Source organism: Pelophylax lessonae (genome assembly GCF_965119305.1).
Source record: "Pelophylax lessonae genome assembly, chromosome: 9".
NCBI classification, from domain to species: domain Eukaryota; kingdom Metazoa; phylum Chordata; class Amphibia; order Anura; family Ranidae; genus Pelophylax; species Pelophylax lessonae.
This window is the reverse complement of record NC_138776.1, coordinates 259,621,655-259,649,450: the sequence shown is the minus strand read 5'-3', so window position 1 is coordinate 259,649,450 and position 27,796 is coordinate 259,621,655. Positions and strand designations below refer to the sequence as shown.

At 43.7% G+C, this 27,796-nt stretch overlaps 3 protein-coding genes across 3 annotated transcripts in view; all 3 read right to left on the bottom strand.

Annotated features, from left to right (window-relative positions):
* Positions 1-27,796, bottom strand: part of LOC309564412 (uncharacterized protein) — a 1,531,146-nt gene that overhangs the window by 650,563 nt on the left and 852,787 nt on the right. The window contains 1 exon segment of the mRNA XM_082269040.1: positions 14,613-16,118. Coding sequence (XP_082125166.1) covers positions 14,613-16,118 — 1,506 coding nt within the window.
* LOC309562930 (uncharacterized protein) overlaps positions 1-27,796 on the bottom strand; it is a 123,700-nt gene that overhangs the window by 23,546 nt on the left and 72,358 nt on the right. The gene's annotated exons all lie outside the window — the stretch shown is intronic.
* On the bottom strand, positions 3,284-4,704 carry LOC309563452 (gastrula zinc finger protein XlCGF66.1-like; the record flags this gene model as incomplete). The annotated part of the gene is made up of 4 exons (XM_082267845.1): positions 4,581-4,704; positions 4,280-4,450; positions 3,513-3,636; positions 3,284-3,393 (listed from the first exon to the last, which is right to left on the bottom strand). The coding sequence occupies exons 1-4, from the start codon at positions 4,674-4,676 to the stop codon at positions 3,284-3,286; spliced, it is 501 nt and encodes a 166-aa protein (XP_082123971.1). The 5' UTR covers positions 4,677-4,704.

Below are 27,796 nucleotides of genomic sequence, written 5' to 3'. Positions count from 1 at the left end.
CATTATAATCATATTATATACACCCTTCTCATCATATATCCCACCATGGGTACATTTTTTACATTTTGTTATTTCTTCTTTTCCCTTTTTCTTTCTCTTTATCCATTTACCCCAGATGACCTGTGTTGTGGACCCCTATTTGGAGATCCTCGTGGGAACTTTGATCGGGGGGCCCATTTACTGTCACTTGTGAAGTTAATATTTATCCCTACTTTAACCTGGTTCATAACCAAGTAACTTCCCTTTTGAAGCCCTTACATATATACCATTATAGGTCTACTTATATAGACCCAGCCAACTCGGCACTTATCACTTGCGGTGAAAGACACCGGAAGGTTTTTTCATAACCCGCTAAGATCCACTTACATGGTCTTCCGTCCTGGAATCTACAGAGGTTCTGCATATCTGGTATGTAGCTATAGAGGTATTTTTGCTCTTCTCTACATCTAAATACAACAGACACTGTGTAAATCTGCTATATATAATTATGTACTAACTATTCTATTGTAAAATATATTGAAAATCAAATATCATGTTTACCATGTCTACTATACTGACTATTACCTTTCATGCTTCCAGTCTGAGCTCTGGTGTTTCCTGGACTATCGAGAAAGGCAATCAGACCGAAACGCGTCTAGTCCGGTCCAGACATCTCAGACTCTCTCTGTCCCAAGACGTATTTATGACCATGTTTTTATGATACATGTTTTTTCATGTCCTTGTCAATTTGCTTTTTATATTCTATGTGAATTTTGTAATAAACTTATATACTTCATACTCAAGTCCTGGTTCTTGCCGTTCAAAGTCCCACTCCTTAGGGGTTCTTGTTTTTCAATTTGTTGGGAACATGACGTTATATTGAGGAATGGAGATGGACCTTTTAATATGGAGTACAGTATCTCCTCCTCATTTGTTGGGAACATAAGTGTTATACTGAGAAATGGAGATGGACCTTTTATATGGTACACAGAATCCCCACCTCATTTATTGGGAACTTTATATTATATTGAGGAAGGGTAATGGATCTTTCATATGGTGTACAGTACCTCCTCCTCATTTATTAGAAACATGATGTTATATCGAAGAATGCAGATGGACCTTTCATATGGTGCACAGTATCTCCTTCTAATTTGTTGGGATCATGATGTTCTATTGAGGAATGGCGATGGACCTTTTAATATAGAGTACAGTATCTCCTCCTTATTTTTTGGGAATATGACATTATACTGAGGAATAGAGATGGAACTTTTTTACAGTATCTCCACCTCATTTGTTAGACACAATACACATAATACATTGGGTGGTGGGATGGGTACATCGATGATGTTCTTGCTGTTGACAGTTAAGATTTCTCAGTATTTCCTTTACAGAAGGATGTGATGTGTTCTATTTTATACATGAGCAGCAAACTTTGTGTGTAACTAAATTAAAAAAAAAAAAAAAACCTCTGTATATGGAAGGGGAGCCTTGTTTTAAGACCTGTGTGGATGAGGGATAGTCTGGTTCTAGATCAGTGTTTCTCAACTCCGGTCCTCAGGGCACACTAACAGGCCAGGTTTGTAAGAAAACTGAAATCCATCACAGGTGATATCATTTGCTGCTCAGTGATTGAAGTATTCTAGTCTGCATCTCCCCAAGGTAATACTTAAAATCTGGCCTGTTAGTGTGCCCTGAGGACCGGAGTTGAGAAACCCTGTTCTAGATGACTATACCCAATATACAGTATCTAACAAAAGTGAGTACACCCCTCACATTTTTGTAAATATTTTATTCTATCTTTTCATGTGACAACACTGAAGAAATTACACTTTGCTACAATGTAAAGTAGTGAGTGTACAGCTTGTATAACAGTGTAAAATGTCTGTCCCCTCAAAATAACTCAATACATAACCATTAATGTCTAAACCGCTGGCAACAAAAGTGAGTACACTCCTAAGTGAAAATGGGCCCAATTAGCCATTTTCCCTCCCCGGTGTCATGTGACTCGTTAGTGTTACAAGGTCTCAGGTGTGAATAGGGAGCAGGTGTGTTATATTTGGTGTTATCGCTCTCACTCTCTCATACTGGTCACTGGAAGTTCAACATGGCACCCCATGGCAAAGAACTCTCTGAGGATCTTAAAAAAAGAATTGTACCTCTACATAAAGATGGCCTAGGCTATAAGAAGATTGGCAAGTCCCTGAAACTGAGCTGCAGCACGGTGGCCAGCGGTTTAACAGGACAGGTTCCACTCAGAACAGGCCTCGCCATGGTCGACCAAAGAAGTTGAGTGTACGTGTTCAACGTCATATCCAGAAGTTGTCTTCGGGAAATAGACGTATGGGTGATGCCAGCATTGCTACAGAGGTTGAAGGAGTGGCGGGTCAGCCTGCCAGTGCTCAGACCATACGCTGCACACTGCATCAAATTGGTCTGCATGGCTGTCATCTCAGAAAGAAGATGATGCACAAGAAAGCCCGCAAAAGGTTTGCTGAAGACAAGAGCAGACTAAGGACATGGATTACTGGAACCATGTCCTTTGGTCACATGAGACCAAGATAAGCTTATTTGGTTCAGATAGTGTCAAGCGTGTGTGACGCCAACCAGGTGAGGAGTACAAAGACAGGTGTGTCTTGTCTACAGTCAAGCATGGTGGCGGGAGTGTCATGGTCTGGGGTTGCATGAGTGCTGCCGGCATTGGGGAGCTACAGTTCATTGAGGCAACCATGAATGTCACCATGTACTGTGACATACTGAAGTAGAGCATGATCCCCTCCATTCAGAGACTGGGTCACAGGGCAGTATTCCAACATGATACCAACCCCAAATACACCTCCAAGATGACCACTGCCTTGCTAAAGAAGCTGAGGGTAAAGGGGATGGACTGGCCAAGCATGTCTCCAGACCTAAACCCTATTGAGTATCTGTGGGGCATCCTCAAACGGAAGGTGGAGGAGCTTAAGGTGTCTAACATCCACCAGCTTGGTGATGTCGTCATGGAGGAGTGGAAGAGGACTCCAGTGGCAACCTGTGAAGCTCTGGTGAACTCCATGCCCAAGAGGGTTAAGGCAGTGCTGGAAAATATTGGTGGCCACACAAAATATTGACACTTTGGGCCAAATTTGTATATTTTCACTTAGGGGTTTACTCACTTTTTTTTGCCAGCGGTTTAGACATTAATGGCTGTTTGTTGAGTTATTTTGAGAGGACAGCAAATGTACACTGTTATACAAGCTGTACACTCACTACTTTACATTGTGTCATTTCTTCAGTGTTGTCACATGAACAGATGTGAGGGGTGTACTCAATTTTGTGAGATACTGTACATACAAATAGTGTGGCCTTTCTGTGTGGAATCCCGGGAATACAGAGGACGGGGACATCTCTCTGGTGGGTTCCCATTACTGGATCCATCTGTAGGAAACACACACACACTGACTGAATACATTGTTTCTATGTGTTTATCAGATTTAGGGGGGATCTAGGTGGACCCTCCGTACTGCTCTCTCCTTTACAATAAAGTCTCCTCTTACCCGGTGATGTGAGGGGCGGCTGATTCTCCATCATGACGTCCTTGTAGAGATCCTTGTGTCCTTCTATATACTCCCACTCCTCCATGGAGAAATAGACAGTGACATCCTGACACCTTATAGGAACCTGACACACACAATGATACAGTCACCATCCAGACACATCCCTTGTCTGTTACTGGATAATGTCCCAGAATTCCCGACACGACTCACCTCTCCTGTCAGCAGATCAATGATCTTATTTGTGACTTCTAGAATCTTCTTATTATTATTTTTCTGTAGGGTTAGGAGGGGTGGTGAATGCATGGAGATGGGGCCTTGCCTTTCTCTTTGTCTTGTGGACAATCGGGAACTTCTTCTTCTTATATTATTCTCAATGGATGACTTCATAACTATAGTACAGTCCTGTAATATACACCAATAATAGAATATCAGAATCCTCCTCACCTAACAAGAATGATTAAACACTCCCAGAATCCTCCTCACCTCTCCAGTCAGTAGACAGACGATCTCCAACGTGAGTGTTAATATCCCATTAAGGACATTTTTTTTTTTCATATTTACATAATTGAGAAGCTGCTGATTCTCCATCATGACGTCCTTGTAGAGGTCCTTGTGTCCTTCTAAATACTCCCACTCCTCCATGGAGAAATAGACAGTGACATCCTGACACCTTATAGGAACCTGACACACACAATGATACAGTCACCATCCAGACACATCCCTTGTCTGTTACTGGATAATGTCCCAGAATTCCCGACACGACTCACCTCTCCTGTCAGCAGATCAGTGATCTTGTTGGTGACTTCTAGAACCTTCTTGGCACTGGTTACCTCTGTTGTCAGGCAGTGAGGTGAAGGCACTGTGATGGGTGATGTCTTGTGAACCCGGCTGCTGGGTGTTAATGGTTCACCAGATATTTTTCTCACTACTTTATAATCCTGTGTAAAGAGAGAAAATAACAAATATCACTGCAGACTTCCCAGAATCCTCCTCACCTCTCCAGTCAGGTCTGTGTTTTGTTAATAGAGATAAGAGTGATGTCATGTGACCTCCCAGAATCCTCCTCACCTCTCCGGTCAGCAGGTAGATGATCTCCAGGGTGAGGTTTAATATCCTTTCAGTCATTTGATTTTGGCCCGTCTCCATCATCATTGATGTGATCATGTGATCTATACAGGACTCTCCTCTCTGTAGACAGACAGATGATAAACTGAGAATTATCTGGACTGTACTGGGATGAATAATGTCTGCACAGAGTTCTGACATCATAAATTCCCTTTAAATAACAACTCACACCAAAATATTTCTCTTTAGGCTTGCAATGACTGGGGAAGAGTTAGGACTTCTTTCTTTCACTTCCTGTCTAGCATGTGTAGCACTACTCCCTTGGGAGCTGCTTAAAGCGGATTCCACTGGATTACCCATAGCAACAACTTATGCATTCTTAAGACTTTAGGTTCTTGGCTCTGTCAGTAAACAGTTCAGGGGATTTGGGTTTTTGTTGTTTTTATCAGGGCTGGCGGTGGCGGGTATCAGACCCCTGGCCTTCTCATCCAACTTGTGACCAAAGACCAGGCAATCCCACACCCTGCCGTCACTTGTGTAACAATGCCACTCTCAGCTGCACCCGGCACAAAGATTTTCCTGCACCCGGCACAAAGATTTTCCACAATCTAGATGCCAGCAGACTGAGAGCGATTGTCACCGGGTTAATTAAACGATTAACCCTTTCTCTGCCACCACCGCTACGTTTGAGCCCAGCGGACGCTCGTAATTTTAGAAATACCAATTATGACTTTAGAATAATCATCCGTAACACGCGCTGTCACTGCAGACAGGAATGTCTGGAGGATTTATCCTAAACAGTAGCGCTCTTTTAGGAGGCAGGTTCTGGTTAGCTTGCGTTTAAGAGCTTAGAGACAAAATTAACATTTTTCAAAATAAGGTTTAATTATAAGAAAGGTTAAGATTGGTGCAAATAAAAATATTTACAGAAAAATGGGTTACAAAGAAATAGAGACACCATTCAGCAATTTAGAAGAATAGATACGAATTAGGAATGAAATACTTGCATTCAAAAAGTCCTTGGATTATCAGAGTTCCAGAAGCTGAACCTGTGTGATCGGTCCCCAATGGATAGATGTTCCTTTCCTTGATGTTACATGAGACTGAGAGCTCCATCAGCTCCTGTCTTTTTCTCTGACCCACAGGGGGTGTCACCAGACGTACTTGACCAATAGACACTGGGGCCGTGGGCGGCCCCCGAAGGCTCATAAACTGCTAAGACACCTCCCGCTTAGACAGATTATTATCAGAACTCATATCTTGAAATATGTAATGGTTTCATTCTTGAAACTGATATTTTATGGTACGGTATTGAATCTATTATTAACAGACACTAAACAGGGGTTATCTCGGAATAACCTCTGACCTGTAAGGCATCTGATCGCTAGCTTGTCTTCCCTAGCAACAAAGGTTATCATGTTTGCTCTTAATTCGATCTGTATTTTATCTGGCATTTAAATATATATTTTCTAGAGACATATTTTGTGTGTGTGTAAAGTTAGGATTTTGTGTGTGACTGTGTCCCAAATAACAGAGCTTTTGACTGCTTTGTTATACGACCTATTAGCCATCTGGCTTTGCTCAGATTACGACATAGCTCTGAGCAGGGAGAGACAGAGTGGCTAGGAGGTCGGTCTGCTGCTTAGATAAGAGTGGTTTGAAGCCGTGCATACTAGTGTTCAGTGACCCAGGGGGTAATTAACACTGCCAAAAGGAGCTGGGGTGAGGGCTGGTAAAAGAATGACCTTTTTGGTTTTTAAAACTGTCAGCTGAGCTCTGAAACACAAAATGGGTGCTTGCGACAGCTTTAAACGAAATGGCTGCCTGACAAACTGGGGTCCCAACGCACGATCCCATTACACTGGCCCAAGACATTGTGCTGCCTGGGACCAAGAATTAAATGCTGCCCCTCCCCCCCAAGAAAAAAAAGTAAAACCCAACAAAAGGCCCCAACATCCATTATTTTATATAAATATACAATTTAGAAAATATTATATATCCTGTTATCTTCTTCCATAACTCATCATTGGACCGGTCCATCAAACACCCACTGTCTGTCCTCAGACCTCCTGTTACTCCTGTGTCTGCGGCCCACCGCCCTAGAAGATCCAGCCTGCTCTGCGTGAGATGGAGTTCGCTGATGTCTGACGTCATTGCGCACACCAGGATCACGTGAGGGACGTTCCCCAGAGGAGACGCTCATCATACTCATCATACTCACCAGTTTGCACTACAAGAGGCAGTATGGTATAGGGAAATGGCCCCCCTAATACGCCGCAAACTGATGACACACAAAACTGCTGAAAAAAAATCTTGGTAGTCAATTTGCTGCCCCTCTCCAAGTGCTGCCTGGGTCCAATGGACCCATCGGGACCCATGGTAGGGCCAGCCCTGGTTTTTATTTTATGGTGGGATGGGAGAAGGGATTAGTGGGATACTCCAACTTGTTAAACTATGCACAAACTTGAGGACTTCTAGCTATGTTGAATGTGGCAAGGCCGCTGCTTCACCCTGCCACTGAAGTGAAGTATTTAAAAGGCAAACTACTTGGTAGAATACTCTTCAGAGTTCTACTTGGCGCCCCCTTTACTCACTGACTGTGTGAGCTGACCTTCTGTCCACTGACCTCACTGGAGTGGTCCCCTTCCTTGGTAGACCCCTTGACAAGCCCCCTGGTACTCACGGACACTGTTTTTCCCAGGTAGCTCTGCCTGCAGCTCCACTGTTAGCTTCTCCAGGACCTTCAAGGCCCAGCTCCACACCTGGCACTAGACCGACTGCCTGTGACCACTTTCCTCAGACTGCAGAAGGATAGACAGCCGTCACCCTCCTCCTGGGACTCTGCTTCCCGCCAAAGACACCCTGCCTCATGTGCTCTCCACTTTTATTTCCAATCCCATGATGCACCTCTCCAGGTGCCAACCCACTGGGACAAAAGCGTGTGCATCATTGGCCAGGTTTCCTCCACTGTCCAACATGCCTCCCTATTGCATGCAGTGGGGACACTCCCTCAGACCAGATCAATACACACTGAGCACAGAGAGCAGGCCCAACTAAAGATCAGGCACCCCTAATAAGCAGATGAAGCAACTATGGTTTTCCTGCTGCTTTCCTGTTAAGCAAGAAACACCAAAACTATATCTCCAATCTAGCACCTGACTAGGAGGGTGCTACACATGTTACATACTTAGTCAGGTTGAAAAAATACATTCCTGATCCCCGAGAGGCAATTGGATATTCCCTGGATCAACTTTACTCATAAATATTAGTACCCAGTTATATTTTGTACACCCAGGCCTTTTTTTAAAGCAATCTAGTGAGGTGGCCAGAACCACCTCTGGAGGGAGTCTATTCCTATTTCCGTGTTTGGAGACGAAATACGTTTTCCTCTAGACGTAAAGAGTGCCCCCTTGTCCTCTGTGTTGACCTTAAAGTGAACAACTCAACACCAGGTTCACTATATGGACCCCTTATGTATTTATACATGGTGATCATATCCCCCCTTATGTATATATACATGGTGATCATATCCCCCTTATCTCCTCTTCTCAAGAGAGAATAAATTCAGTTCCTCTAATCTTTCCTCATAGCTGAGCTCCTCCATGCCTCTTCTCAGTTTGGTTGCCCTTCTCTGCACTTTCTCCAGTTCCCCGATATCCTTTTTAAAGAACTGGTGCCCAAAACTGAACTGCATATTCCAGATGAGGTCTTACTAATGATTCATACACGGGCAAAATTATATTTCTCTCTCTGGAGTCCATGCCTCTGTTAATACAAGTCTATACATGTATCGAAGTCTATAAACCAGAGGCTCTGGATGGACAGTTGGATAAATGGTTCTATATTTAGGATGTATCTGGTCTATAAACCAGATTCTCTGGATGGACAGTTGGATAAATGGTTCTATATTTAGGATGTATCTGGTCTATAAACCAGAGGCTCTGGATGGACAGTTGGATAAATGGTTCTATATTTAGGATGGATCAGGTCTATAAACCAGAGGCTCTGGACGTATATGGTTACATGTGAAAAACGAATCCCCTGATAACAGTATTTTAGGTGTACGTAGTAGTGGATGTTGGAGATAAAGACACCACAGTGACTATGGAGGAAGAGAACGGACATGACGGGGGGGGGGGGGGGTGGATTTTTCGGTTCAAACAGAAAAAGAGTCTTCTTACCCTCTTTGTGTGTTCCAGCGATGTGTGCTCTGTCTTTCCTTCTCCTTTCACCTTGGATATTGTACGTTATACAACGTTCTATGCTTCTCTTTCGTCAGTTCCCGTCAGAGTGATCCGCGCACAATATGTGATATTGCTATCTTATATCTAGCCTATCCTCCGCCCATACTACCTGTGTTTCTTCTGCTGACTCATCATTGGTTTTCTGTAAACATGCAGAAAGGCAAAGTTAGGTCCACCCTGCCCCCATCTCCAATTGCGAAAACTACTTGTACTTTGGCCATTTAATCTCTTCCATGTAAATTCACAGAGCACCCGGGAATTACTCTACAAGGGTGATACACCGTGCATCTATCATCTAAACTGCTCACAAGTAAGCAAGGGGTTTCCCGGGTCTTTGTCAAGACTCCATTTATACCCACAGAAGGCTCACATTCTGTCAGAGTTCTGGTATATTCTCCCTCTAGGTTTACACCTATGTGTTTTTTAGTGCGTTTTGCAATTTGCAGAAATGCACTACAGTCCATTTAACATTGTTTCCTATGGTACACATTCACATTTATATGATTTTCAGCCAGTGCATTTTTGGAAAGGGTCAGGGATTTTTTTTCCCACAGCAGATCGCTTTTTGTGTGTAAAAGACTTTAAAAGACCCACCCCAAAAATACAAGTGTTTTTTGTTTTTTCTTTTCAATAACAAACACTGAATAGCTGGTTGTAAAGGAGTGGGCTGGGGGGGGGGGGTGATCTGGGGCCCCCTTACTAACAGACCCCCACAACCACCGCCCAGGGTTGTGAGGAAGAGGCCCTTGTCCCCATCAACATGGAAACAAGGTGCTTTTAGATGGGGGGGGCTTGCCCCAAAAGCCATCCATGTTGGAGGAAGGGCCACTGTTATAAATCATGGGGCCCCATACAATCTAACTTTCGGGGCCCCCTTTGACCTGCCCTTGACCCCACCCCTGGCACCTCCCCTGTCCCGGCTTTGAACATGTAATAGCATGAGCCATGACAGGTACTCTTTATGGAGAGATATGGGGTCTATTAGACCCCAGATCTCTCCTCTAGCCTCCAAAACATCTGATCAAATTGACATTGCTGCTCCTACAGAGCTTTAGAAAGCCCTGTTTTTTTATTTTGCAGAAATTAGTTGTAAATGTGCCCGGGCCCCCCTGTTTGAGCTGATAGGGCCAAGGCCCAGTACAACAGGACTGACTGTACTGCCTTATCAGCGGTCCTGGTTGAGGACATGCAGCCTGGTATGGTTCAGGAGGGGGGAGCTCACTTGTCCCCTCCCTTTTCTGACCTGCCGGGCTCCATGCTTGAAAAAGGATCTGGTATGGATTTTGGGGGGGACCACGTGCCGTTTTTTTCCAGATTTATTTTGCCGGCAATTTTTTTTTTTACATTCAGCTGTCAGTGGTTGATAAGGGTGTGGCGGCGGCCGGCCTCTTGGCCGCCTTCTTAGCAACCAGCTATACACAGTGAGTTAAAAATATGTTAGGAAAAAAAACGCAAAATACATCAAAAAAGGCAATAAAAAAAACACACTTGCTTTTTTTTGGTACAGCTCCATTGAAGTCTTGTTAGATGCAAAATGCAATCTGCTGTGGGATTAAAAAGTCTTTGACCCTTTCCAAAAAAACACACAGTCCTGCAAAACGCACAGATGTGAACTGCATCCATAGGAAACCATGTTCATTGGACTGTAGTGCATTTGTGCAAAATGCAAAACACACCAAAAAGCGTATAGGTGTGAACCTAAGGTTACATGCATTTATTTTTTGTTCTATAACAAAATGTGAATAGCTGGTAGTTAAGGAACGGCCCGGGAAGTCGGCCGCCACGTCCTCAACAACTGATAAGTCATTAGCTGTCAGTGGGGTTCCCAGCTGAATGTAAAAACAAGAATTGCTGGCAATAAAAAGATCGGGAAAAAATAGCGTGGGGTCATTCCCCAATCCATACCAGCCCCTTATCCGAGCCCAGCTGGCCAGGAAAGGGAGGGGATGAGGGAGCGCCCCCTTCCTGAACCATACCAGGTCATATGCCCTCAACATGTGGGCGTACATAAAAAAAAAAAAACACATGTCCAAAACCACAAAATGCAATGTAAAACACGCCTGAAGGCTGCATCAACCACAACTACATAGATGTGAACCTAGGGATAACGAGGAGGCCGCTGCTCCCATATTCATGAGAAATTGTACACTTTTACCATCTACCAATAATTTCATTGTAGGGGCTTCATGGGAATTACTGGAAATCTGAGAACACACGACAAAGTCGCCTCCTGGGCATCCCTCTTGATGTTTTCTTTGCCAGGGCATAGGTTATTTCCGAGGTAGCGGAGGGGGGTCGGTAGATCGTTGTAAAGGGGTCAGCAGGGCAGAAGACAGTGGCCAGCAGAGAAGATGACAGGGTCACTGCTGGCTCGCTTCCTTCCATTCCTGCACTGCACACAGATTGGGTACTGGGTAGATCTCCTCCTCCCCACACAGCACATAGCTGAGATTGGATTCCCTTACAGACACAGCCTCCATCTGCACAGTGTGTAGCTGGCTACTGCAGCTGCCATTCTGATCATGAATTTCACAAGTCAGAACTGCAACACAGCAACCAGCTACACACTGTGCAGATCGAGGCTGTGTTTATAAGGAAATCTGATCTCAGCTATGTGCTGTGTGGGAGGAGATTTGTTGAGTGTCCTGTGTGCAATCTGGACAGTGCCAGGCCAAGGTCATCTAGTGCTCAGGGAGAGGATGACAAATTGCACTCCCTCAATGTGTAGACAACCAGGAGAGACAACGCTACACGGGTTTGTGTAAACTTGGTGGTGAACAGTTATTGCCAAAAGCGATATCCAGGGTAACAGTTCATTGTTCAAACAAGATAATGGACACCCGTCAGTAAAATACTATACCAGGTGGTTCCAGTGTGGTGAAAACCAGTGACTGAACAAGGCGCCGCCAGTACATACCACATAGATATGAGCCCAGTGGGTACTGAACTATGCGGAATATTACATAATGGTGTGTACCTCGAGTTCCTCATTAAGGCCACCCGGGTACAAGGATCCAAATTTAAAAATCCCAAAGGTCTCCCTCTTGCACAAGATTGAGAACCTCTCATTGGCAGTCAAAGTACTCCTGGGAATGGCCTCAATAGCCATAACTTCTAGGCTGCTAAGATCTTTTTTTGTGCACCTGTAAAAAGTGACGGGGGAAGCTGTGATGTGAGACAGCCCCTTTTCCTACATTGAAACACCCCCGTCCTATTATGAAAATAAGCCCTGATGTCTGATAAAGGTCTGACGTTAGTAGTTTTAATTTACTGGGGGCTAGGATGTTTTTCATAGTTCGTGCCCTTCGAAACGTGACCTGTGCTGCGGACAGTAAAGAAGGGCAAAATCTGTGATCTAATTTCAGAATGTTAGAATGTTTACAAATAATTCTGGAGATTTCTTTATATTAATTATTATAGGTAGTATTAAATCTGACCGTATTGTTATTCTCCTTCGATTGAATGGGGTATTTAGGGCAAGTAAATGTTCTATGTGAATCAAAGGCTTCTTGTATAAATCCTTGAGGGTACCCTTTCTCCAAGAACTTCTGTGCCATTAAGGCTCCCTGGACATCATAATCATTGACCTTAGTACAGGTTCTCCTTAGTCTGTGAAACTGGCCACTGGGAATATTTTTCTTCCATGTCGGGTGGTGACAGCTGGAAAAAAATGAAAGTATGAGTTCTCACCGGTGGGTTTAACATTGTTCCTAGAGGTAATAATGTGATTCTCATGAATTAGGACTAAGTCCAAAAGCACCAGTTTGTTGGGATCCAAGACATGGGTAAATGACAGGCCCATTAAATTGTTGTTATAGTAGGGCACAAAGGAGGAGAACACATGTGGGCCACTGTTCCCAAATCAGCAGGATATCATCGATATATCTGTCATAGAATATACGGTATCTGGCATAGGGATTGTTGGCTCAGATGTGCGCATACTCCCAGTATCCCATTGTTAAGTTCACATATCCTGGTGCAAAATTGGCTCCCATGGCCGTGCCTCTAAACTGTAAATAAAATTGATACAATAAAATGAAATAATTTTGTGTTAAACAGAATTCAATACTATCTACCAGGAAATTTGCTTGTCTATAATTGATGTCACCGCTACCTCGATGTGTGAGTACCATGTTTTAGCATGAATCCCTCATTCTCAAAAAATATCCCCCAAATCCCCCCTCCAAGTACATAAAGTATCTTACCTGATCACCTCTCCTCACGGCAGATCACATGACAATTGTAAACAATGGATGGATTATTTTCATGCCATCCCTTGTATACAGGTGTGTTGCTAGCTGTGATTTGTCAGTGCAATCACAGGGTACAGACAGGACCAATCACAGCCCATCTGTGCCATCTGATTAGCTTTGGCCAATCACCACTAATAACAACAAAAGACACTGAATTAATCTGTTTCAATCAGTAAACATAGATGCTTATACCAATGAAATTCATTGCTATAAGCAATCATAATGTGTAAAAAAAAATTGTGATCACTTCCCCAGAGTAGTACAGTGTTACTATGGTAATACTGTATTGCTTTGATCACAGTATGTTAAAAAAAATTGTAAACAAAAAGAAGAATAAAATGGAAAAAATGGAAAAAAAAAATGACCAGTGTCCCTGATCACCGCCACACCAGTTATATGATAATGCTGTACAGCACTGGGGACATCATGTAAACTAAACAACTTGTGAATTTTTTTTTTTTTTTTTTTTTTTTATTTCTTCATTTTCCCAAACAATATTGACAAAAATTTTACAATTTCAAAAAACTCTCCATGCCTCTTAGTAAATACCTTGGACTGTCTCCTTTCCAAAACGAGGTCATTTGGGGGGTATTTGTATCATCCTGGCATTTTCGCTGTCTCAGGAAATGAGATCGGCCGTCAGAACCTCAGGATTGGCCAATATCCAGAAACTTATATCATAGTTTTTAGACTTTAGACTCACACAGACTAAATAATGCACACTGATATTTTTTTTTCTTTAATTTTATGAAAGAAATGTAGCAGAATATATTTTAAAGAAAGATTATTTATTTGCAAAATTTTATAACAGAAACTAAAAGAAACATTTTTTTCCCCTTTACAGAGTAAACATGATAAAAAAAATACAAATATAACCAAAAGAAATCTCTATCTGTCTTCAATAATGAAATACTCCATAGTGATTGCAGGAATCTGAGAGCAGAGTATTGGAAAGTGCGGAGCGTTCTTGTTTAATTTTAGAGAATCAGAATTAGCGATTAACAAAGAATATAAACAAAGCTACAATCTACATCAAATCTTATATAACTGAAGAACATAAACTAGAAAATGTTTTATTTAATGGATAGACAAATGAAAAGCCGGCTTCTTCCATGAAACATCAAAAGAGCAATAATGTACAGGAACCAATAAGAAGTGTTGTCCATGTATGGTCATATCCGGCCATGTATTAGCACAGTTTAGTTGTATGGTGCGGTCTGTGTGAGTGCGGGACCGAGTCAGCACTGTATGTTTAGTGGGTCATATTACTATAATTCAATTCCAGGAGGCCCCAAAACCAAAAGAGTACCCAAAAAATAATATTGTTGCCCCGCCCCCAAGACATCATAAGCATGAAAAAGGTTGTTAGCTTGTGTGAATTTTCTGGTGTAAAACAAGTGATGATTTGTGATTAAAACATTTCCCGCACTCTGAACACGAATAAGGACGCTCGCCTGTGTGAATTCTCTGGTGTCCAAGAAACTGTTCTTTTCTACTGAAACATTTCCCGCACTCTGAACATGAATAAGAATACTCACCCGTGTGAATTCTCTGGTGTTGAACAAGGTTTGCTTTACGAATGAAAGATTTTCCGCACTCTGAACATGAATAGGGACGCTCACCCGTGTGAATTATCTGATGTTTAACAAGATTTTTTTTATTAATGAAACATTTCCCACACTCTGAACATGAATAGGGACGCTCCCCCGTGTGAATTCTCTGGTGTTCAACAAGGCTTGTTTTATTACTGAAAGATTTCCCGCACTCTGAACATGAATAGGGGCGTTCGCCTGTATGAATTCTCTGGTGTTGAACAAGGTTTTCTTTGAGAATGAAAGATTTCCCGCACTCTGAACATGAATAAGGACGCTCACCGGTGTGAATAATCTGATGTTTAACAACTTCTCTTTTAGATATGAAAGATTTCCCGCACTCTGAACATGAATAGGGACACTCACCCGTGTGAATTCTCTGATGTTTAACAACTTCGCTTTTAAATTTGAAACATTTCCCGCACTCTGAACATGAATAAGGGTGCTCACCCGTGTGAATTCTCTGGTGTTGAACAAGATTTCCTTTCATACTGAAAGATTTCCCGCACTCTGAACATGAATAGGGGCGTTCACCGGTGTGAATTTTCTGGTGTCTCACAAGGAGTTCTTTATGAATAAAAGATTTCCCGCACTCTGAACATGAATGGGGACGCTCACCGGTGTGAATATTCTGATGTTTAACAAATTCTCTTTTAGATATGAAAGATTTCCCGCATTCTGAACATGAATAAGGATGCTCACCCGTGTGAATTCTCTGGTGTTGAACAAGGTTTTTTTTAAGTGTGAAAGATTGCCCGCACTCTGAACATGAATAAGGGCGCTCACCCGTGTGAATTTTCTGGTGTCCAAGAAGGTATCCTTTTGTACTGAAAGATTTCCCGCACTCTGAACATGAATAGGGACGCTCCCCTGTGTGAATTCTCTGGTGTACAAGAAGGGTTCCTTTTTGACTGAAACATTTCCCGCATTGTGAACATGAATGGGGACGCTCACCCGTGTGAATTCTCTGGTGTTGAACAAGGTTATTTTTATGAATGAATGATTTCCCACACTCTGAACAGGAATGGGGACGCTCACCCGTGTGAATTCTCTGGTGTTGAACAAGGGTATCTTTATGAATGAAAGATTTCCCACACTCTGAACAGGAATGGGGACGCTCACCCGTGTGAATTCTCTGATGTTTAGCAAGTTCTCCTTTATCTATGAAAGATTTCCCGCACTCTGAACATGAATAAGGGCGCTCACCCGTGTGAATTTTCAGGTGTCTAACAAGGTTTGCTTTATAAATGAAAGATTTCCCGCACTGTGAACATGAAAAAGGACGCTCATCCGTGTGAATTCTCTGATGTTTAACAAGGTCTCCTTTATCAATGAAAGATTTCCCGCACTCTGAACATAAATAGGGGCGTTCGTCCGCGTGAATTTTCTGGTGTGCAGCAAGGCCATTTTTATGAGTGAAACATTTCCCGCACTCTGAACATGAATAGGGACGTTCACGCGTGTGATTTTTCTTGTGCAAAAGAAGTGCCCATTTTTTTGTAAACAATTTCCCGGACACTGAACATGACAATGACCTCTCTTCTGTATGAACTCCTTCGTGGCTTAAAGAAGATTCCTGGGAAATAGATGGATCTATGGAAGTATCTGTACTGTGAGGTCCTATAGTCTTGGTGTGTGATCCGTCAGAAGATTCTTCAGGATTAGAGGGATCCACTGATCCCCCCAATTGGTAAGGTGCGGGATGTGTGTTTGGAGTCACGGGATTTACTCCTGGAGAATATTCTACAATGTTATTATCTTCTGGAGATAAAATAAGACGTTCCTCAGAGGTATTCCGGACATTGTGTCCACCTGTGGAGAAACAATTTACCATGAAATGTTATAACCTTCCATTCAGGACTCATATATGTTGGTCCAACACCAAATAATTTATAGGAGCTCTGGCATGGATTTGGGGGCAATTAGAGGAGAAAAATATGGATAGAAACCAAGCGAAAGTGTCCAACGCTTCAACCACAAAGTGCACAGTGCGATGTCTCTTCTATTCTCGTGTGCAAAATTCTCTTCCAGAGTTTAATAAAAATGCTCTCAGTGCTCCACACCACCCGCTATCCTCCACCTTCACATCGGAGAACTCATTGGAATTCTATGACCCCTCACTTACCAATAGGTCATTAGGCACTTGTATCCCCCAAGGTGAAGATCATCGAGGACCACCACCTCTATACTACCTCTCCAGTTATCTCATACTATACCTGCTGGTATCTTCTCACCTCAGATCAGTCCCAGACTCTGACACATAAACAAAGATGGCTGCCATGCATTCATGTTCTGCAGGGCTCTCCACCAATCAGCACATAGAATACCGCCAACGTCAGAGAGCACCTCCAATAGCTTTACAAGGTGACCGAAAGGGGAGGAGTCGCACTGCTGACAATGATGACATCGAGAAGGTTGTCCTGGATGATCTTCCCCTTGATGGATACAAGCTTTTAATGACCCATTGGTAAGTGAGGAGTCATGGAATTACGGTCGGTCCCCTGATGTGAGGGTGGGGGATAGAGGGTGGTGTGGAGCACTGAGAGCATTTTTTTTTATCTCTGTAAGAAAATGATTGTGTGATTGGAGCGCTGGACAGTTTCTTTTTTGTATATTGAAGTACTTTCATGTTGGAAATTGAGAAAGGAGATGGACCTTCCTCCACCTCATTTCTTACATAAACATAATGAATAATGGAGATGGATCTTTCATATGGTGTACAGTATCTCCTCCTCGTTTGTTGGGAACATGAAGTTATATTGAGGAATGGAGATGGACCTTTTAATATGGTGTACAGTATCTCCTCCTTATTTTTTGGGAATATGACATTATACTGAGGAATAGAGATGCAACTTTTTTACAGTATCTCCACCTCATTTGTTAGGCACAATACACATAATACATTGGGTGGTGGGATGGGTACATCGATGATGTTCTTGCTGTCGACAGTTAAGATTTCTCAGTATTTCCTTTATAGAAGGATGTGATGAGTTCTATTTTATACATGAGCAGCAAACTTTGTGTGTAACTAAATAAAAAAAATAAAAACCTCTGTATATGGAAGGGGAGCCTTGTTTTAAGACCTGTGTGGATGAGGGATAATCTGGTTCTAGATGACTATACCCAATATACAGTATCTAACAAAAGTGAGTACACCGCTCACATTTTTGTAAATATTTTATTCTATCTTTTTATGTGACAACACTGAAGAAATGACACTTTGCTACAATGTAAATTAGTGAGTGTACAGCTTGTATAACAGTGTAAAATTTCTGTCCCCTCAAAATAACTCAATACATAACCATTAATGTCTAAACCTCTGGCAACAAAAGTGAGTACACTCCTAAGTGAAAATGTCCACATAGGGCCCAATTAGCCATTTTCCCTCCCCGGTGTCATGTGACTCGTTAGTGTTACAAGGTCTCAGGTGTGAATGGGGATCAGGTGTGATAAATTTGGTGTTATCGCTCTCACTCTCTCATACTGGTCACTGGAAGTTCATTGGCGCCTCATGGCAAAGAACTCTCTGAGGATCTTAAAAAAAAGAATTGTACCTCTACATAAAGATGGCCTAGGCTATAAGAAGATTGGAAAAACCCTGAAACTGAGCTTCAGCACGGTGGCCAAGACCATACAGCGATTTAACAGGACAGGTTCCACTCAGAACAGGCCTCGCCATGGTGTTGAATGCACATGCTCAACGTCATATCCAGAGGTCGTCTTTGGGAAATAGACGTATGAGTGCTGCCAGCATTGCTACAGAGGTTGAAGGGGTGGGGGGGGGGGTCAGCCTGTCAGTGCTCAGACCATACACTGCACACTGCATCAAATTGGTCTGCATGGCTGTCATCTCAGAAAGAAGATGATGCACAAGAAAGCCCGCAAACAGTTTGCTGAAGACAAGAGCAGACTAAGGGCATGGATTACTGGAACCATTTCCTGTGGTCAGATGAGACCAAGATAACCTTATTTGGTTCAGATAGTGTCAAGCGTGTGTGACGCCAACCAGGTGAGGAGTACAAAGACAGGTATGTCTTGTCTACAGTCAAGCATGGTGGTGGGAGTGTCATGGTCTTGAGTTGCATGAGTGCTGCCGGCATTGGGGAGCTACAGTTCATTGAGGCAACCATGAATGACACCATGTACTGTGACATACTGAAGTAGAGCATGATCCCCTCCATTCAGAGACTGGGCCACAGGGCAGTATTCCAACATAACGACCCCAAACACACCTCCAAGACGACCACTGCCTTGCTAAAGAAGCTGAGGGTAAAGGCGATGGACTGGCCAAGCATGTCTCCACACGTAAACCCTATTGAGTATCTGTGGGGCATCCTCAAATGGAAGGTGGAGGAGCTTAAGGTGTCTAACATCCACCAGCTTGGTGATGTCGTCATGGAGGAGGGGAAGAGGACTCCAGTGGCAACCTGTGAAGCTCTGGTGAACTCCATGCCCAAGAGGGTTAAGGCAGTGCTGGAAAATATTGGTGGCCACACAAAATATTGACACTTTGGGCCAAATTTGTATATTTTCACTTAGGGGTTTACTCACTTTTATTTGCCAGCGGTTTAGACATTAATGGCTGTTTGTTGAGTTATTTTGAGAGGACAGCAAATGTACACTGTTATACAAGCTGTACACTCACTACTTTACATTGTGTCATTTCTTCAGTGTTGTCACATGAACAGATGTGAGGGGTGTACTCAATTTTGTGAGATACTGTATATACAAATAGTGTGGCCTTCCTGTGTGGAATCCCGGGTATACAGAGGACGGGAACATCTCTCTGGTGGGTTCCCATTACTGGATCCATCTGTAGGAAACACACACACTGACTGAATACATTGTTTCTATGTGTTTATCAGATGATGGGGGATCTAGGTGGACCCTCCGTACTGCTCTCTCCTTTACAATAAAGTCTCCTCTTACCCGGTGATGTGAGGGGCGGCTGATTCTCCATCATGACGTCCTTGTAGAGATCCTTGTGTCCTTCTATATACTCCCACTCCTCCATGGAGAAATAGACAGTGACATCCTGACACCTTATAGGAACCTGACACACACAAGGATACAGTCACCATCCAGACACATCCCTTGTCTGTTACTTTATAATGTCCCAGAATTCCCGGCACCGCTTACCTCTCCTCTCAGCAGCTCAACGATCTTGTTGGTGACTTCTAGAATCTTCTTCTCATTATTTTTCTGTAGGGTTAGGAGGGGTGGTGGATGCATGGAGATGGGGCCTTGCCTTTCTCTTTGTCTTGTGGACAATCGGGAACTTCTCCTTCTTATATTATTCTCAATAGATGACTTCATAACTATAGTACAGTCCTGTAATATACATCAATAATAGAATATCAGAATCCTCCTCACCTAACAATGCAGGTCTGTGTTTTATTAATAGAGTTAATTATGATTAAACACTCCCAGAATCCTCCTCACCTCTCCAGTCAGTAGACAGACGACCTCCAGCGTGAGTGTTAATATCCCATTAAGGACATTTTTTTGTTTCATATTTACATAACTGAGAAGCTGCTGATTCCCCATCATGACGTCCTTGTAGAGATCCTTGTGTCCTTCTAAATACTCCCACTCCTCCATGGAGAAATAGACAGTGACATCCTGACACCTTATAGGAACCTGACACACACAATGATACAGTCACCATCCACACACATCCCTTGTCTGTTACTGGATAATGTCCCAGAATTCCCGGCACCGCTTACCTCTCCTGTCAGCAGATCAGTGATCTTGCTGGTGACTTCTAGAACCGTCTTGGCACTGGTTACCTCTGTGGTCAGGCAGTGAGGTGAAGGCACTGTGATGGGTGATGTCTTGTGAACCCGGCTGCTGGGTGTTAATGGTTCACCAGATATTTTTCTCACTACTTTATAATCCTGTGTAAAGAGAGAAAATAACAAATATCACTGCAGACTTCCCAGAATCCTCCTCACCTCTCCGGTCAGGTCTGTGTTTTGTTAATAGAGATAAGAGTGATGTCATGTGACCTCCCAGAATCCTCCTCACCTCTCCGGTCAGCAGGTAGATGATCTCCAGGGTGAGGTTCAATATCCTTTCAGTCATGTGATTTTGGCCCGTCTCCATCATCATTGATGTGATCATGTGATCTATACAGGACTCTCCTCTCTGTAGACAGATGATAAACTGAGAATAATCTGGACTGTACTGGGATGATTATTGTCTGCACAGAGTTCCTCCAGAGTTCTGACATCATAAATTCCCTTTAAATAACAACTCACACCAAAACCTTTCACTTTAGGCTTGTAATGACTGGGGAAGAGTTAGGACTTCTTTCTTTCTCTTCCTGTCTAGCATGTGTAGCACTACTCCCTTGGGAGCTGCTTAAAGCGGATTCCCCTGGGTTACCCATAGCAACAACTTATGCATTCTTAAGACTTTAGGTTCTTGGCTCAGTCAGTAAACAGTTCAGGGGATTTGGGTTTTTGTTGTTTTTATCAGGGCTGGCGGTGGCGGGAATCAGACCCCTGGCCTTCTCATCCAACTTGTGACCAAAGACCAGGCAATCCCACACCCTGCCGTCACTTGCGCAACAATGCCACTCTCAGCTGCACCCGGCACAAAGATTTTCCTGCACCCGGCACAAAGATTTTCCACAATCTAGATGCCAGCAGACTGAGAGCGATTGTCACCGGGTTAATTAAACGATTAACCCTTTCTCTGCCACCACCGCTACGTTTGAGCCCAGCGGACGCTCGTAATTTTAGAAATACCAATTATGACTTTAGAATAATCATCCGTAACACGCGCTGTCACTGCAGACAGGAATGTCCGGAGGATTTATCCTAAACAGTAGCGCTCTTTTAGGAGGCAGGTTCTGGTTAGCTTGCGTTTAAGAGCTTAGAGACAAAATTAACACTTTTCAAAATAAGGTTTAATTATAAGAAAGGTTAAGATTGGTGCAAATAAAAATATTTACAGAAAAATGGTTACAAAGAAATAGAGACACCATTCAGCAATTTAGAAGAATAGATACGAATTAGGAATGAAATACTTGCATTCAAAAAGTCCTTGGATTATCAGAGTTCCAGAAGCTGAACCTGTGTGATCGGTCCCCAATGGATAGATGTTCCTTTCCTTGATGTTACATGAGACTGAGAGCTCCATCAGCTCCTGTCTTTTTCTCTGACCCACAGGGGGTGTCACCAGACGTACTTGACCAATAGACACTAGGGCCGTGGGCGGCCCCCGGAGGCTCATAAACTGCTAAGACACCTCCTGCTTAGACAGATTATTACCATAACTCATATCTCGAAATATGTAATGGTTACATTCTTAAAAAATTATATTTTATGGTACGGTATTGAATCTATTATTCACAGACACTAAACACGGGTTATCTCGGAATAACCTCTGACCTGTAAGGCATCTGATCGCTAGATTGTCTTCCCTAGCAACGAAGGTGATCATGTTTGCTCTTAATTCGATCTGTATTTTATCTGGCATTCAAATATATATTTTCTAGAGACATATTTTGTGTGTGTGTAAAGTTATGATTTTGTGTGTGACTGTGTCCCAAATAACAGAGCTCTTGACTGCTTTGTTATACGACCTATTAGCCATCTGGCTTCGCTCAGATTACAACATAGCTCTGAGCAGGGAGAGACAGAGTGGCTAGGAGGTCAGTCTGCTGCTTAGATAAGAGTTGTTTGAAGCCGTGCATACTAATGTTCAGTGACCCAGGGGGTAATTAACACTGCCAAAAGGAGCTGGGGTGAGGGCTGGTAAAGGAATGACCTTTTTGGTTTTTAAAACTGCCAGCTGAGCTCTGAAACACAAAATAGGTGCTTGCGACAGCTTTAAACGAAATGGCTGCCTGACAAACTGGGGTCCCAACGCACGATCTCTTTACACTGGCCCAAGACATTGTGCTGTCTGGGACCAAGAATAAAAAGCTGCCCCTCCCCCCAAGAAAAAGGAAAAAGTCACACCCAACAAAAGGCCCCAACATCCATTATTTTATATAAATATATAATTTAGAAAATATTATATATCCTGTTATCTTCTTCCATAACTCACCATTGGACCGGTCCATCAAACACCCACTGTCTGTCCTCAGACCTCCTGTTACTCCTGTGTCTGCCATCCACCGCCCTAGAAGATCCAGCCTGCTCTGCGTGAGATGGAGTTCGCTGATGTCTGATGTCATTGCGCACACCAGGATCACGTGAGGGACATTCCCCAGAGGAGACGCTCATCATACTCATCATGCTCACCAGTTTGCACTACAAGAGGCAGTATGGTATAGGGAAATGGCCCCCATAATATGCCGCAAACTGATGACACACAAAACTGCTGAAAAAAAAATCTTGGGAGTCAATTTGCTGCCCCTCTTCAAGTGCTGCCTGGGTCCAATGGACCCATCGGGACCCATGGTAGGGCTGGCCCTATGGTGGGATGGGAGAAGGGATGAGTGGGATGTTCCAACTTGTTAAACTATGCACAATCTTGAGGACTTCTAGCTATGTTGAATGGGGCAAGGCTGCTGCTTCACCCTGCCACTGAAGTGAAGTATTTAAAAGGCAAACTACTTGGTAGAATACTCTTCAGAGTTCTACTTGGCACCCCCTTTACTCACTGACTGTGTGAGCTGACCTTCTGTCCACTGACCTCACTGGAGTAGTCCCCTTCCTTGGTAGACCCCTTGACAAGCCCCCTGGTACTCACAGACACTGTTTTTCCCAGGTAGCTCTGCCTGAAGCTCCACTGTCAGCTTCTCCAGGACCTTCAAGGCCCAGCTCCACACCTGGCACAAGGCCGACTGCCTCTGACCACTTTCCTCAGATTGCAGAAGGAGAGACACCCTCCTCCTGGGACTCTGCTTCCCACCAAAGACACCCTGCCTCATGTGCTCTCCACTTTTATTTCCAATCCCATGATGCACCTCTCCAGATGCCAACCAACTGGGACAGTTACAAAAGCTTGTGCATCATTGGCCAGGTTTCCTCCACTGTCCAACAGGCCTCCCTATTGGATGCAGTGGGGACACTCCCTCAGACCAGATGAATACATGCTGAGCACAGAGAGCAGGCCCAACTATGGTTTTCCTGCTGCTTTCCTATTAAGCAAGAAACGCCAAAACGATATCTCCTATCTAGCACCTGACTAGGAGGGTGCTACACATGTTACATACTTAGTCAGGTTGAAAAAATACACAAGTCCATCTGGCTCAACCAATAGAAAACTCAACCATACAATCCGATATACACAACCCTATACCCGCAGTTGATCCAAAGGAAGGCGAAAAACCCCAGCAAAGCATGATCCAATTTGCTACAGCAGGGGAAAAAAAAATCCTTCCTGATTCCCCTAGAGGCAATCGAATATTCCCTGGATCAACTTTACCCATAAATATTAGTACCCAGTTATATTATGTACACCCAGGCCTTTTTTAAACGCAATCTAGTGAGCTGGCCAGAACCACCTCTGGAGGGAGTCTATTTCACATTTTCACAGCTCTTACGGTGAAGAAACCTTTCTGTATTTGGAGACGACATACGTTTTCCTCTAGACGTAAAGAGTGCCCCCCTTGTCCTCTGTGTTGACCTCAAAGTGAACAACTCAACACCAAGTTCACTATATGGACCCCTTATGTATTTATACATGGTGATCATATCCCCCCTTATGTATTATACATGGTGATCATATCCCCCCTTAATCTCCTCTTCTCAAGAGAGAATAAATTCAGTTCCTCTAATCTTTCCTCATAGCTGAGCTCCTCCATGCCTCTTATCAGTTTGGTTGCCCTTCTCTGCACTTTCTCCAGTTCCCCGATATCCTTTTTAAAGAACTGATGCCCAAAACTGAACTGCATATTCCAGATGAGGTCTTACTAATGATTCATACAGGGGCAAAATGATATCTCTCTCTCTGGAGTCCATGCCTCTGTTAATACAAGTCTAAACATGTATCTAAGTCTATAAACCAGAGGCTCTGGATGGACAGTTGGATAAATGGTTCTATATTTAGGATGGATCTGATCTATAAACCAGAGGCTCTGGACGTATCTGGTTACATGTAAAAAATAATCCCCTGATAACAGTATTTTAGGTGTACGTAGTAGTGGATGTTGGAGATAAAGACACCACAGTGACTATGGAGGAAGAGAACGGACATGACGGGGGGGGGGTGGATTTTTCGGTTCAAACAGAAAAAGAGTCTTCTTACCCTCTTTGTGTGTTCCAGCGATGTGTGCTCTGTCTTTCCTTCTCCTTTCACCTTGGATATTGTACGTTATACAACGTTCTATGCTTCTCTTTCGTCAGTTCCCGTCAGAGTGATTCGCGCACAATATGGGATATTGCTATCTTATATCTAGCCTATCCTCCGCCCATACTACCTCTGTTTCTTCTGCTGACTCATCATTGGTTTTCTGTAAACATGCAGAAAGGGGAAGTAAGGTCCACCCTGCCCCCATCTCCAATTGCGAAGACTACTTGTACTTTGGCCATTTAATCTCTTCCATGTAATTTCACAGAGCACCCGGGAATTACTCTACAAGGGGGATACACCGTGCATCTATCATCTAAAAACTGCTCACAAGTAAGCAAGGGGTTTCCCGGGTCTTTGTCAAGACTCCATTTATACCCACAGAAGGCTCACATTCTGTCAGAGTTCCGGTATATTCTCCCTCTGTGACACCAGGTTTACACCTATGTGTTTTTTAGTGCGTTTTGCAATTTGCAGAAACGCACTACAGTCCATTTAACATTGTTTCCTATGGTACACATTCACATTTATATGATTTTCAGCTGGTGCGTTTTTGGAAATGGTCAGGGATTTTTTTTCCCTCAGCAGATTGCATTTTGTGTGTAAAAGACTTTAAAAGACCCACCCCAAAAATACAAGTGTTTTTCGTTTTTTCTTTTCAATAACAAACACTGAATAGCTGGTTGTAAAGGAGTGGGCTGGGGGGGGGGGGATCTGGGGCCCCCTTACTTACAGACCCCCACAACCACCGCCCAGGGTTGTGAGGAAGAGGCCCTTGTCCCCATCTACATGGAAACAAGGTGCTTTTAGATGGGGGGGGGGCTTGCCCCAAAATCCCTCCATGTTGGAGGCAGGGCCATTGATATAAATCATGGGGCCCCATACAATCTAACTTTCCGGGCCCCCTTTGACCTGCCCTTGACCCCACCCCTGGCACCTCCCCTGTCCCGGCTTTGAACATGTAATAGCATGAGCCATGACAGGTACTCTTTATGGAGAGATCTGGGGTCTATTAGACCCCAGATCTCTCCTCTAGCCTCCAAAACATCTGATCAAATTGACATTGCTGCTCCTACAGAGCTTTAGAAAGCCCTGTTTTTTTATTTTGCAGAAATGAGCTGTAAATGGGCCCGGGCCCCCCTGTACAACAGGACTGACTGTACTGCTTTATCAGCGGCCCTGGTTGAGGACATGCGGCCTGGTATGGTTCAGGAGGGGGGAGCTCACTTGTCCCCTCCCTTTTCTGACCTGCTGGGCTCCATACTTAAAAAAGGATCTGGTATAGATTTGGGGGGGTGGGCCCATGCCGTTTTTTTCCAGATTTATTTTGACGGCAATTTTTTTTTTTACATTCAGCTGTCAGTGGTTGATAAGGGTGTGGCGGCGGCCGGCCTCTTGGCCGCCTTTTTAGCAACCAGCTATACACAGTGAGTTAAAAATTTGTTAGGAAAAAAAACGCAAAATACATCAAAAAAGGCAATAAAAAAAACACAACGCTTGCTTTTTTTTTGGTACAGCTCCATTGAAGTCTTGTTACAAGCAAAATGCAATCTGCTGTGGGATTAAAAAGTCCTCGACCCTTTCCAAAAAAAACACACAGTGCTGCAAAACGCACAGATGTGAACTGCATCCATAGGAAACCATGTTCAATGGACTGTAGTGCATTTGTGCAAAATGCAAAACACACCAAAAAGCGCATAGGTGTGAACCTAAGATTCCTTTTTATTTTTTTGTTCAATAACAAAATGTGAATAGCTGGTAGTTAAGGAGTGGCCCGGGAAGTCGGCCGCCGCATCCTCAACAACCGATAAGTCATTAGCTGTCAGCGGGGTCATATGCCCTCAACATGTGGGCGTACATAAAAAAAAACACATGTCCAAAACCACAAAATGCAATGTAAATCACGCCTGAAGGCTGCATCAACCATAACCACATAGATGTGAACCTAGGGATAATGAGGAGGCGTCCGTATTCATGAGAAATTGTACACTTTTACCATCTACCAATAATTTCATTGTAGGGGCTTCATGGGAATTACTGGAAATCTGAGAACACAAGACGGAGTCGCCTCCTGGGCATCCCTCTTGTTGTTTTCTTTGGCAGGGCATAGGTTATTTCCAAGGTAGCGGAGGGGGGTTGGTAGATCATTGCAAAGGGGTCAGCAGGGCAGAAGACAGAGGCCAGCAGAGAAGAGGACAGGGTCACTGCTGGCTCGCTTCCTTCCATTCCCGCACTGCACACAGCCTGGGTACTGGGTAGATCTCCTCCTGTTGAGTGTTGAGTGTCCTGTGTGCAGTGTGGACAGTGCCAGGCCAAGGTCATCTAGTGCTCAGGGAGAGGATGACAAATTGCACTCCCTCAATGTGTAGACAACCAGGAGAGACAGCACTACACGGGTTTGTGTAATCTTGGTGGTGAACAGTTATTGCCAAAAGTGATATCCAGGGTAACAGTTTATTGTTCAAACAAGATATAGGACACCCGTCAGTAAAATACTATACCAGGTGGTTCCAGTGTGGTGAAAACCAGTGAAAGGCTGGGTCCGATCGGCGGTCAGAGAAAAAAGCCGCTGAAACGTGGATGTTGCCTAGGGAACCATAGCAGACGGAAGCCAACGCCGGACCTGCCGGCGCTCCAACATGACGTAGATCCACCTTGGGGCCCTGGGGCAGAAGTGACGTGCTGGTAACGAACTAGGAGGAACCAGCCTGGAACGCATGAAGGATCCGTTGCCGTGACAACGCGTTTCGCACACATACGCTTTATCAAGTCACAGAAGGCCAGCAACGGTGGGATTTAAAGGGCCAGGGAAATTAGAGGGCGTGGAGTGGGCAGAGCCAAATGATCTATCCAACAACTATTAACTCATTTTCACCCACTGG